This window comes from Typopeltis vanoorti, chromosome 5, assembly GCF_054136105.1.
Source record: "Typopeltis vanoorti isolate ZY-2024b chromosome 5, IOZ_Tvanoo_1.0, whole genome shotgun sequence".
NCBI lineage: Eukaryota > Metazoa > Arthropoda > Arachnida > Uropygi > Thelyphonidae > Typopeltis > Typopeltis vanoorti.
Window position 1 is genome coordinate 123,877,002 of NC_143553.1, and position 12,728 is coordinate 123,889,729.

General features: G+C 36.3%; 1 protein-coding gene across 1 annotated transcript in view; it reads right to left on the minus strand.

Annotated features, from left to right (window-relative positions):
• The window catches only part of LOC150106778 (peroxiredoxin-2-like), a 90,699-nt gene that overhangs the window by 40,900 nt on the left and 37,071 nt on the right, over positions 1-12,728 (minus strand). Inside the window, exon 5 of the mRNA XM_090392697.1 lies at positions 1,721-1,824. Coding sequence (XP_090248823.1) covers positions 1,721-1,824 — 104 coding nt within the window. The remainder of the gene's footprint in view (positions 1-1,720; positions 1,825-12,728) is intronic.

The following is a 12,728-nucleotide window of genomic DNA, read 5'->3' on the forward strand; positions in this document are numbered from 1 at the left end:
TGAATGAATTCAAGAATAAGTATGATAGCTGATGCATGTAGTTTGTTCGATGAGTTCTTAACTCTCTGGAGGTCTCTCTTAATAATAACAATAAATATAGAGCTGTGAAAATAAAATCCATAACAGTGTCACTAATTTTTTTTTGATAATTTGAATCATTTCATCCATTTTTGGAGGGAAAAAAAAAACTTGAAAGCATTGACATTTTCTTATTTTAATAGAATACTACTCTTCAATTACCCTAAATCTATTGTCCAAATGATTCCTCTCCACTCTTGATCTTACAAGGATTTTGATCTCTTTCATCCCCTCTCTCTTCCCACATATATGTGCAAAATTCAGAACACTCACAATAGCAAACTTGGTAGGTCTACAGGAATAGTTTGTTATAATGAATTTGCTTTAGATTTGAAATTATGCGAGGTGGACAAAACTTTTGATTAAGTTATAACAAATGAGTTTGTTATTAATAGCGTTTGCTATATTTAGAGTAAATTTGTGTGTGTGTTTGTGATTTCATAATTTTTTTTTGTTAGTTCTTTTTCTTTTTGTCTTATCTACTCATTTTAATCAGTGTTTTTTCCTTTTATTTCTTGATATTTCTTTAATTCTTAAATCCACTTTTGTTACTTATTTTTAGGAACTTGCATTATCAAATTCTTACCTTGCATTCCAAAATATAGGATGACTATAAAACTGACATGTCTGAAAATTTCTAAAAGCAACATTACTTGGAATATATACATCCTCAAAATTCAGTAACTGAAAATGAAGGCTTACTTCATGTTTTTGCTTCTTGTGTTGCTGTCATTCACAATGTTAAACTACTTGTAATGTGGAAACACTAGAGAGGGTCCAAAGACAAAAAAAACCAAAGTGATATCAGATCTCAGGAGTGCTGGTTATGAAAAACGTTTGAGAGAATGTGGATAGGAAGACAAGAGGAGATATGATAGAATCCCTTAACTTGAAGATCTCTATCAGATTAATAGTGGGAATTGAGGTGGTGCCGTACCTCCCTGTAATAGTGGTTCTTGGCTGTTGAATCACCATACAAAATAAATAAAATCAGATTAATACAAAAGAAATCATAAAAAGAGTGGATGTTAAGATGGGAAGAACAAGAGGTTATCCCTGGAAGTTGTATAAGGATGTGATGAAGAAGGGTGCAAGGAGTAAATTTTTTATGTGGAGACTTGTTAGTGTTAGGAATGCATTGCCTGAGTGCATTGTGGGTGCAGGTAATATAAACAACTTCAAATCTCATTATGATAGACAGATTGCTGGTTGAGTGGGCCTCCCACGATGAGTCTGTTGACTCCATGGAGGTTACCAAATAATAATTACTTCATTTCTTATTAATGAGTCATAATAACTTTAATCTGTATTGATATTATTATTATTATTATGTGACACCTCCAGGGAGTCCAAAGCCTCACCGAGGAAGAGTGCGCCAACAGCATCGAACGATTGATCCCTTCCAACTACTAACCACGCTCAAACTTGTTTAACTTTTTTGCTGAGCCATTAGTAGCAGAGGCTCTACCAATCAACCAACCTTTGCTGGCAACACAGCATTAGTGACAAAATATTTTAGTGCTAAATATTTAATAAATATCCTTTATTAAACTGGGAGATTAATTTATTAATATTTAATGAAGTACTATGTAAGTTGATAAATATTTGTTTTACTTTATTTTAGAAGAAAAAAGTTTCCAACCTGAGTGCAATTCCAGCTTCTTCTATTAAAACTCCATAATCTTGAGATATACTCTTTGTGAAATCAGAGAGAAGTGGTATATTCATCTTTCCCAGTCCACCTTCCTGGAAGAAAATAAGTTGCATTTAGATTCATTTCTTTAGCAAATCTGGTAAGCAGCTATGAAAAAATGCCATTAAGATAGCTAAAAATCTGAAGCTACAGTAATAAAGAGATGTTATGAGAGCAGTTTAGATTGTTCTCAGTACACCTGGAGCACAGGAATTTGGCATAGTATATTACAGATATTAGAGAAAATCTGGATACTAACTGAATCTTTTGAAAACACCTCATGGACTTCACTGCCAACAAGTTGATAAAAGAAAATCATCTGGACAGAAAACTATTTCCATTAAATCAATGTTCTTCCAAAGAAAATTATGCAAATTAGAGTTATTACCTGAGAAATACAAAATGCAATCTGGAAAAAAAAAAAATTTGCTTCACTTTGATATAAATATAACCAACTTCCAAAAAATTGTCTTACTATTGGAGGGAAAGAAAACCATAATTACAGATTGTCAAAGACTGATATAAAAAAACAGGCATTCACTTTCAGTGAGAATCTGTGAGGCGTTAAAAAGATAGTAGAGACAGTACTGAACACACAAAAATAACATGATATAATAAATTTAACGACATATGCTGACCCAAACTACCATCATCAGTACCTGATGAATACCTACAAGGAATGCAACAGAATATGTTGCACCCGGCCAGTATGGCCGAGTGGTTAGCGTATCTGCTCTCCAGCCAAAAGGCTGCAGGTTCAAATCCCACCATGGGCATGGATGTTTGTAATTGTCTATGAAAATACTAGTAGTGGTAGGCGATAGATGTCGGTGTAGTTGCTGTTCATTGTCGTTGGTGGATTGAGTGGTGGAGACAGAGAGTTGTAGAGTAGGCGCCTTCCCTCGATGAGTCTTTGAACTCCCTGGAGGCGTCACATAATAATAATATTATGACAGTACTATCCAATTAAGTTTACATTATTACTAACTTTAATATACAATTCTCTCTTACATTAAACTGTGTCAGGACATCAGTACTGTCCAATACCATCAACACATCTATTTTGCTAATCTTTCCTCTACTATTCAGTTTAAGTGACCACACAACTTAGGCTTAGCTCTGCTCTCTCTCTCACACACACTCTTGAATGCTAATAATGATTAGTTGTTTTTTAATATCCTTATTTTTAAATGCTATATTCATTTTTACTGATGCCATCTGTTCAGTCTCAGAATTATTTTTCTCAGAATTCTCATTTCTGTAGTCTTGCCTCTCTCTGTTCAAGTATATAATTTCTGACCCAACTCCCAGAACCAGAAATTAAAATTGCTTTGGTTAGCTCTGCTTATTCTATTATCTCTTTCTATTTAATTTGTCACCTACACTAAACAATTGTGCTTAAATATCTACATGTTTTACTTTAAGTTTTAAAAGAGATATACCGTGAGTAGACATATTGATACAAAATTAATAATGGAAAAAACTTGCGTACAAAGATTATTTAATAGTATAATTTTCGCCTGTGTGTCACAGGCATCTTCAGTACATATTAAGCTCAAATTAAACAATAACTGACAATTCCAAAAAGCCCCACCTAAGTAGCTGGTGTAAGACTAAAAAGGTGAATAAATTTCCTTAAAAAAATCAATACAATAAAAAGTTAAGAAAGATTAGCTGATTTGTAAAGTACTATCTCCCATAAAGGGGATAGACATAAGCCATTGCATCTGTTTAAGTAAGGAGAATGAAGTAGAGTTTCACATGTGAACAACTGTACCATCATGTTTGTATATGTTAATTCTCATAGACAGGCTTATACGTTGGTTATGCATTACTAAATAACTAAAGGAATTAACAACATAGATACGAATATAAATTAAATTACACTTTAATAAATATTTCCGATATTTCGGCAACATCACGTTGCCATCTTCGAAAGGAACTTATAAAAAAAAAAGGTATGTGTACATAGGCACTACAACACAGTAACTGAGAATGAAGCTATTGTTCTCCTAAAACTCCTAATGGTGCCCTCTAGTGGGCTAAGTAGGTGTTCTTGGCCGTTGGGCTGAAGGTCTGCTGATGTAAGCCTCTGAAATTTGGTGCAGTCTCGTACAATCAAATTTGTTGAGGTTTGGAGAGTTACTTAGGGCTGAGGCTGATTCCATAAATAGTCTTTCGAATTTGTATTTGCTATGGTGTATTACTGTAGCTTTCTTCCACCATATTCTGTGGCGTATATCCAGAGTATGGTCTGCAAGACCAGAATGGCTGTACTTGTGAAAACGGATGTAGTCCTTGTGTTCTGAAATTCTGATATTCGCTGGCCTGCCTGTTTGGCCAAAGTAAGACAGTTTACAGCTGCAAGGGACCTGGTATACACCAGGTAGGTCTAGGGGAATTGGTTGATCTTTAGAGGAGCGGATAAGGGATGCCAATTTTCTGTGTGGTCTGTAACAGGAGGTCGTCATGTTTTTTTTAAGATTCTGGTAATCTTTTCTGAGGTGCCTCGGATGTAGGGAATGGTAATGGATTTAGAATAATCCTTGTTGTGGAGGAGGTTGTGGTTTGTAGGTGTCAATATTTTTTGGATTTTTTTTGAGGGGGGGGGGGGTAGCCATCGGCTGAGAAAGTGTTGAGGATGTGATTTAGTTCAGTGTTTAGGGCCATGTCATTAGAATAGATTAGTTTAGCCCTGTTGTATAGTGTTTTCACCACTAAATATTGTTGTGAGGGGGGGGGGGGGGAAGGGGAGGGGGTTGGTGAATATTCTTCATGGAGAAGGTTAATGAAAATCAATTAACCGCCAAAATAGTGAAGTTGAAGATCATCAGAAAAACGATGCGGGAATTGCAAAAAGTTGAGAGGCGTTTAAATGGGTATAGGGAGAAAAAGAAAAATGAACAGGAGAACAAGAAACAACAAAGCAAGGAAACAGGTAAGTCAGAAAATAACGGAAATCAGGTAAGTGACATTGTTAGTAAAAAGAAAGAAGTTATTTGGTATGGTGACTAATAAAACATGCTATAGATGAGCGAATTATATCGAGTTTTCCTGGAGCAAAAATTAAAAATATAACGCAAGCAATTCAAAAACAGAAAAGTAAATGAAATCATAGTTATAGTAGATACAAATGATTTAACTAGCGATAAGTTCAGTATGAGAGAGGACATGACAGGGGTTGTTGGAAGAGGTGAGAGTGAAGAGTGAGAAAGTGAAAATCATTAGTATTTTACCTTGCTATGATAGAAATGAATTAAGAAGGGCTATGATGGCAAGCAATTCGATGCGAAGGCTATGTAGAAGGAACAGACATGAGTTTTTGGATGTGCGGAGTGAGTTTAAGGGAAGACTGGATTTGTATAAGAGGGATGGCCTACACCTGAATGCGTTTGGTATCAGGAGTCAAGAAAAACTAATACTGAGAGTGAAGGAAACTAAATTATAAAGGGAGGAATGCTGTGAATGTGCTTTGTCATGGAAATGTTGACGAGGAGAGTATGATTCCGGGTTTGTGTTTGTCCATTTCGAACCCATTATATTGTGCAAAGATGTCTACATGTAAGGCATTAGAGAATAATAGAGATCTGCAAGTTGTCCAACTGTGTCATGAAGACTGCAGACAAGACAATACAAAAGAACAAACAGGTAGATCATTATGTCTGTACACGAATGCTAGGAGTATCAGAAACAAAAGGGATAGAGTTTGTTGCCTTAGTCAATATGTTACAACCTCAGATTGTAACCATTAGTGAGACCTGGCTATCAGAATCAGACCTACTAACTGGCATCGAGTGTCAAGGATGTAGTATTTTTAGGAAGGACAGAGAAGATAGAAGAGGAGGGGGGGGGTGCTGCTAATGATATCAGATGACTTGAATCCAGTCAGAGTTGAGACCTATGATTGTAGTACTACTACTACTACTAACAATATTTCATGTGCCATTAAGTTTGAAGTCATCTGGTGTGTGGTGGAATCTAACAAGATCAATTACATAGTGGGATGTTGTTACAGACCTGGTGGATCAGTTGCTAGTGATGAAGAAATGCATCATCAAATAGAAAAGATGAGCATGAAAAGAGTAATCATAATGGGAGATTTCATCATCATCATCATTTTTTATTTTGGTTTAACCAATAAGAATACAATTTGGTCAGCTAAATCCCAAATTACCAGCCCATCCTCGTTCGTTCAGTATCAAAGTAGATACCCATCAGGGTGCACCACGAGGAGGTGAGGATTGGACATTAGGTCAGAAGCCCTGGTCGGTTCTCCGCATTCCTTTAAAGGCTATGTGGAGGTCTCCTCTCAGTTATACAGCTTTGACCCTTAAGCACCCCTCTGGGAGTCTTTAATTATCCAAATATTGATTAGGTAGCAGCAGAATCTCATGAGAATAAAAAAAATGCATTTATTGAGCTGTAGCAGGACAACTTCCTCAAGCAGCATGTAACAGAAGGAACTCTAAGTCAAAGAGTGCTAGATTTGTTTATAGTGTCAGAGGTCATTTTAGTTAAAGACAAACTATTCTGCCTCTGGTTGGTGACAGTGATCATGCAGTACTCACTTGGGAAGTGACTAAGTTTATGAATGTTCCATTCAGAAAAGGTTACATGCTGAACTACAAAGCAGGAAATTATGACCAAATGAGGAGTATACTGAGTTCAGTGGAATGGGATCGGTTGGTGGATGGAAAGAATATCGACAGTGCATGGGAAGCATTTAAACACTTAAATGAAGCACTATCAGAATGTGTCCCAAGAGTTTGAAGTATCAGGAGTCTAGATAGAGTAGGAATACGAAGAATAAATAGAGTAGGTGTCAAATGGATGCGTAATCTTATTAAGCAAGAGATTTGTAAGAAAAGGACGATGTGGAAGGAACACTGTTTGCATAAGGATGACGGCTGTTATGAATGCTATAAGCAGTAGGCTAGAATAGTCGCAACTGTTGTAAGGAAAGTAACGTCTGAGCATGAAAAGAAACTGGCTCTGAGTGCTAAAGACAATCCACAAGAATTCTATCAATATGCTGCAAGTAAAAGAAAGGATGAATATGAAAGAATAACTCTTATAAATCATCCAGATGGCATGAGGGTCACAGATGCAGAAGAGGTTGTTTAGTTAATGAGTGACGATTTTACTAAAAGCTATCAACCTGGTGAATGCAACATTGAGCTCACTGTTACCGCTTCACTATATGAAAAAATGCAGGTGTGTGAGGACAAGCTTTTAGAGCTGTTGCACAAATTGAATAAGAATTCAGCAATATGGACAGATGGAATATCAGCACGTGTGCTAAAACAGTGTTCAGCTGAACTGACAATTCCATTGACCAGGCTGTTTAATACGAGTCTCAGAACAGGGAAGATTCTGCAGGAATGGAAGCAATGTATGGAAATTCCATTGCACAAGGGTGGTGAAATGACCGATATATCCAACTATCGACCAATTAGTATCTCAGGAGTGGTGGTGAAGATTTTGGAAAAATTGGTTAGGGCTCGCATTCAGAAATGGGTTAACAGTGAATCTCTACTTCATCATCATCAAATTCCTGACATGTACCCTCAAGGGGTTTACAGGATATGATAGTACTACATGAAAAATTTACATCATTACTAACTTCCTATCTACAATTTTCCTCCAAATCAGTCTGTTACTTGTCAAGACTCCAACATTATCAGATCTTATATTTCTATCATCTAAGGCACTTTGAACCGTATCAATCCACCTTGGTCTTCCTCTGGGTCGTTTTCCTGCCAACCTGGCAGAGAACACTTGTTTTGCTAATCTTTCCTCGTCCATTCTGTTTAAGTGACCATACCACCTGAGATTAGCTCCTAACGCATTCATGGATGCTGACAATGTCAAGTTCTTTCCTAATATCCTCATTCTTAATATGATATTGCTTGCCATTGATGCCATCTGTTCACGCCTCTAATCTTTCTCAGGACTCTCATATCTGTGGTCTCCAGTCTTTGGTTAAGTGTTTTACTTCTGACCCAGCTCTCAGATCCATAAGTTAAAACTGGTTTGAACACCGTCTTGTATACAGCTAATTTAGTGTTCCGATTAATTTCTCTCTTATTCCATATGAATTTATTCAGTTGACTTCCTATCATACTAGCTTGGTTGATTCAGTTATCTATTTCCATATTTAATTTACCATCTTCACTAAAAATCGTGCCCAAGTAGCTGAAATGTTTTACTTGTTCCACAGGTTCTCGTTCACAACCTAGTTGGCATTTTCAATGATTCTGCCTATTTTCATTGCCTTTGTCTTTTTATTGCTGACCTTCATACCATATCTATTACAACAGTTATTCAATTTAGTCAGGGAATCTTGCAGACTCGTAGCAGATTTATTGATAAGAATAACATCGTCCGCATAAAGCAAAGAGCTGACATTAACATCTCCAATTCTGATATCATGTTTAATACTACTTTCCTTCATAATGTGATCCATATAGATAATGAATAACAGAGGAGATGTGCATCTTTGTCTCACATCAGATTTAACATTAAACCATCTTCCTGTACTTCCTTCAATTCTAACTGCTGACTTACAACTCAAATAAAGACTAAGTATTGATATAATGCTGCATTGACACCATATAACTGCAGCGAATTCAATAGCTTCTCTCTTGGAACCTTTTCATATGCCTTTTCCAGATCGACAAAACTTAAATACAGATCTTTGTTATATTCCCATGCTTTCTCGACTATTTGTCGTAAAGTGAAGATCTGATCCTGACAGCCTCTATTTCGGCTGAATCCAGGTTGTTCTTTGCCAAGCTTTTCTTCTACAATTCTTCTCAACCGTTTCTCAGTATACTTGCATATATCTTGCCAGGAACATTCAGTAGGGAAATACTTCTGTAATTCTCACATTCAGTTTTATTTTCCTTTTTATATATGGGTACTATTAGAGCTCTACTCCAATCATCGGGAATTCGTCCCGATGTCCAGACTTTCTGAACTATGCAGTGCACCACTGTAAGACTTTTATACAACCATACTTCAGCATTTCTGGTTGAATATCATCTACTCCTGTACTAATGCCTCTCCACATTTCAAGCCTTTGATGGCTTTTTCTACTTCAAGCATGGATATAATTCCCGATTGTATGCCTGTTAAGTGTTTTTTTACCACTGTGCTATTACTGCTTGTTTTATTTAGCAATTTTTCATAGTAATTACTCCATAGTTAAGAAAAAAAGCCAAATAGCTAGTTTTCTGGCACCTTAATATAGAAAATAAGGGGATAAACATCCTTTGTTGTTTTATAGCCAGTAAGGCTATAAAACAACAAAGGATGTTTATCCCCTTATTTTCTATATTAAGGTGCCAGAAAACTAGCTATTTGGCTTTTTATCTTAACTAAAATATAATTACACCTTTATGGCATTCGTATAGTGAAGGTATGAGAGTTCTTTTCACTAAGCTTTGATATCTTCCAGGTCTACCTACTCACTGATGAGACCTCAAAAAAGGTTGAAACCGGTCTGGGTAGTGACCTCTCCTCATAATGCAATGACAGTATTACATCTCCTAGGAGCTGTGTTTTAGATTATGAGAAAATATCAAGAATAGTGAGGGAGCTTGCTCCACCTTTACTTCGAATTGTCTTCGCCGATAGTTTTTCGGCATGAAACTTATAGATCGTAGTTATCGATCTTTAGTTTCGCTTACTGGCTATAAAACAACAAAGGATGTTTATCCCCTTATTTTCTAATTACTCCATACTTCAAGGATATCTTTTTCTCCCATTTTCATGTCACCTTTATCATCTCTAACTCCTTTTACAGCACTCTTTCCTCCATTTCTAAGCTTCTTCAACAACCTCCAGAATATTTTGCCACCTTCTTGATATTTATTTTCTATGTTCTTGCCAAAGTTACCATGACTTTTGTTTAGCTAGTATTACACAGTGCTTAGCTTTCTTACATTTGTTTCTGTATTCTCTAAGAGCAAAAGCTGACTTATTTGCCAGGAACTTTTGATATGCTTTCTTCTTTTCCTTCACCGCCTCTTTAACTTCTTGTGTCCACCATGGAGCTCTGATTTTTCTATCTTTGCAGACAACCTCACATCCCTCTCTGGCTGAATCAATCAGGGTTTTCTTCAAGGCTTGCCACTGAATCTCCAAGGTTTGGTTCCTGTTCTCAAACTCTTTCATTTTTTCTTCAATAATCTTTGTGTATTTTAGTCTACAGTTCACATCTAAGAGCTGCTCAACTTTTATTTGCTTTAAAACTTTCTTACATGTTATTCTTTTCAATATGAAATTCAATTTTATCCTGCTCAAGACTAAATAATGATCACTTCCAATTTCAAATCCTCTGTACACTGTGGTTTCCTTCACCAGGGAGAAAACATCACTATCAACAATAATATAGTCAATGAGTCTTTTCTTATTTTTGCTTCTTCTCTCCATGTGAATTTGTGCACATTTTTATGTTTTAACATGGTGTTAGTAATAACCAGTCCATGTCCTGGGCAGAAATCCAACAGGTATTTGCCATTATTATTAGCTTTGCTCTTTTTTCCAAATTTTCCCAAAATATTTTTGTATGTCTAACAATCATTTCCTACTCTGCTATTTAGATCCCAAACAAGGACCAACTTTTCCTTTTTCATTGTGTCAGCTGCTTTTTTCTAAAGCATCAAAAAATTCCTCCACTTCTACCTTAGTAGAACCTTCTGTGAGACCATAGGCACAAATAAGTCTTATTGTTCAATTCCCCATTCTGATATTAGCCTACATCACTCTACTTGAGACTGCCTGCAATTCAAGAAGATTAGCTTCATATTTTGTGTTGAATACTATGGCTACTCCTTTTCCTTGATTGTCATTTCCTGAATATAACATTTTGTATTTATTGCTCAGAAAGATCTCACCAGTTTCTGTCTTTTTTGTTTCGGTCACCCCTATTATGTCGATCTGGTACTTATCTAATTCCTAAGCTAGCTCCATTTCTTTGCCATTCAGGCTTCTTATGTTGATAGTACCGATCTTTAACTCTGGTGATATTGAGTTGGGGTGTCCTTTCAGATTTGTTCCGGTAGCTGACTTTTCGCTGTTCGCCCTGGTTCCCTGGCGAAAACAACGGGGGCCTTGTTTAACCAGGCGACGCCCCAGCCGGCATGAAATTTCATCATCCTTGTTTGTTCAGTATCCCCAGCCGATCCTCGTTTGTTCAGTATCCAGGTAGATACCCAACAGGGTGCACCACAAGAAGGTGAGGATTGAACATTTGGTCAGAAGCCCTGGTCAGTTCTATGTGGAGGTCTCCTCTGTCATACAGCTTTGACCCTTAAGCACCCCGAATCTCTACTTTGCAATGAATAACATGGGTTTACTAAGGGAAGGTCATGTTTTAGCAACTTGCTCACCTTCTGTAACAATGTTACCATTAAACTAGACAAGGGGAATAGATACACCATTTCCCTGATACTTTTGGATTTTGCTAAGGCTTTTGACAGAATACAGCATGGTAGAATGTTGCATAAATTGGAGAAAAAGGGTTTGGGTTATACAATATTAGCATGGATAAGAGGATGGCTGACTGACAGACATCAAAATGTGGTATAAGGGGAATCCGAGTCTGCAAGGTTTAAGGTAACAAGTAGTGTACCACAAGGATCAGCACTTGATCCACTGTTATTTAATCAGTACATTAATATTGGGAAGGATTTGACAAGCGACATACAGCTATTTGCTGATGATGCAAAGATAGGTTAATCAGGAATGCTGCTGATATGCAGTATTTGCAGAATGATTTGATTAGGCTGGAATTATGGGCATGGGAAAATGGGTGTCAGTTCAATGTCAGTAAATGTAAAGTCATTCACTTTGGCATGATTAGATATCCAAATGTCATATTATATTGGTGGGATTAGGCTAGAAGAAACTGATGAGGCTAAGGATCTTGAAGTGCTAATAGACAGGAAGTTGAAATTTAGGGGGCTATATAGCAAACATTGCAAATACAACTCAAAAGATAATTGCAATGCTGAAACGAAAGTTCACATGTAAAGATAACGATGTTATTTCGCCTCTTTATAAGGCCTTGATAAGACCTCACTTGGACTATTGTGCGCAGGTCTGGTCTGATGTCCATTGTGATTCTGATATATTGGAGAAAGTACAAAAGGAATGTGTTAAAAATGATTGTGGAATACTGCATTTGAAGACAGATTGAGAATTTCTAGACTGCAGACACTAGCAAACAGGAGAAAGATGGGTGATATGATTGATACTTACAAACTTCTGAAAGGGTCATACAAGATTTCAATTGATGGAAGTTTTCAATTTATGGAGAGTGGGAAAAGAATGAGAGGGCATCCTTAGAAACTGAGAATGAAGGTCACCAAGAAGGGTGCGAGGGCTAGATTTTTCTCTCAGAAGGTGGTGCATGCTTGGAATGGATTGCCTTTGGATGTTGTGAGTGCAAGCAGTGTGAATGAATTCAAGAATAAGTATGATAGCTTGTGTGTAGTATGTGGTCTCCCTCGATGAGTCTCTGACTCCCTGGAGGTCTCTCTTAAATTTTTTTTTTTTTTTTTTTTTATTGATTTCTGAAATATTTACACAATTACAATAATCATCTTAAATGACATTCCAATTTATAATTTTTACACAATTTAGCACTAAGTGCTGCATATGTGATTCATTTTCTACATTGCATTTCAATTAAAATTTTGATAATACTTTTTTGCATCTATATTTATAACGTGTTCTTCTAATATTAACAATGAAGATTACATGTAATTTTTGAATAATGGATAATAATAATAATGATATGATAATGTCTCAGATAAATTACATACATATGATTATTACAGACATTTTTTTGCATGTTTACACATTATGTATAAAATAACAATTTTTCTATTTTCATCGTACAGAGTATTTACATATTTACAATTAATGCATATCGCACTTGATGTGCTCT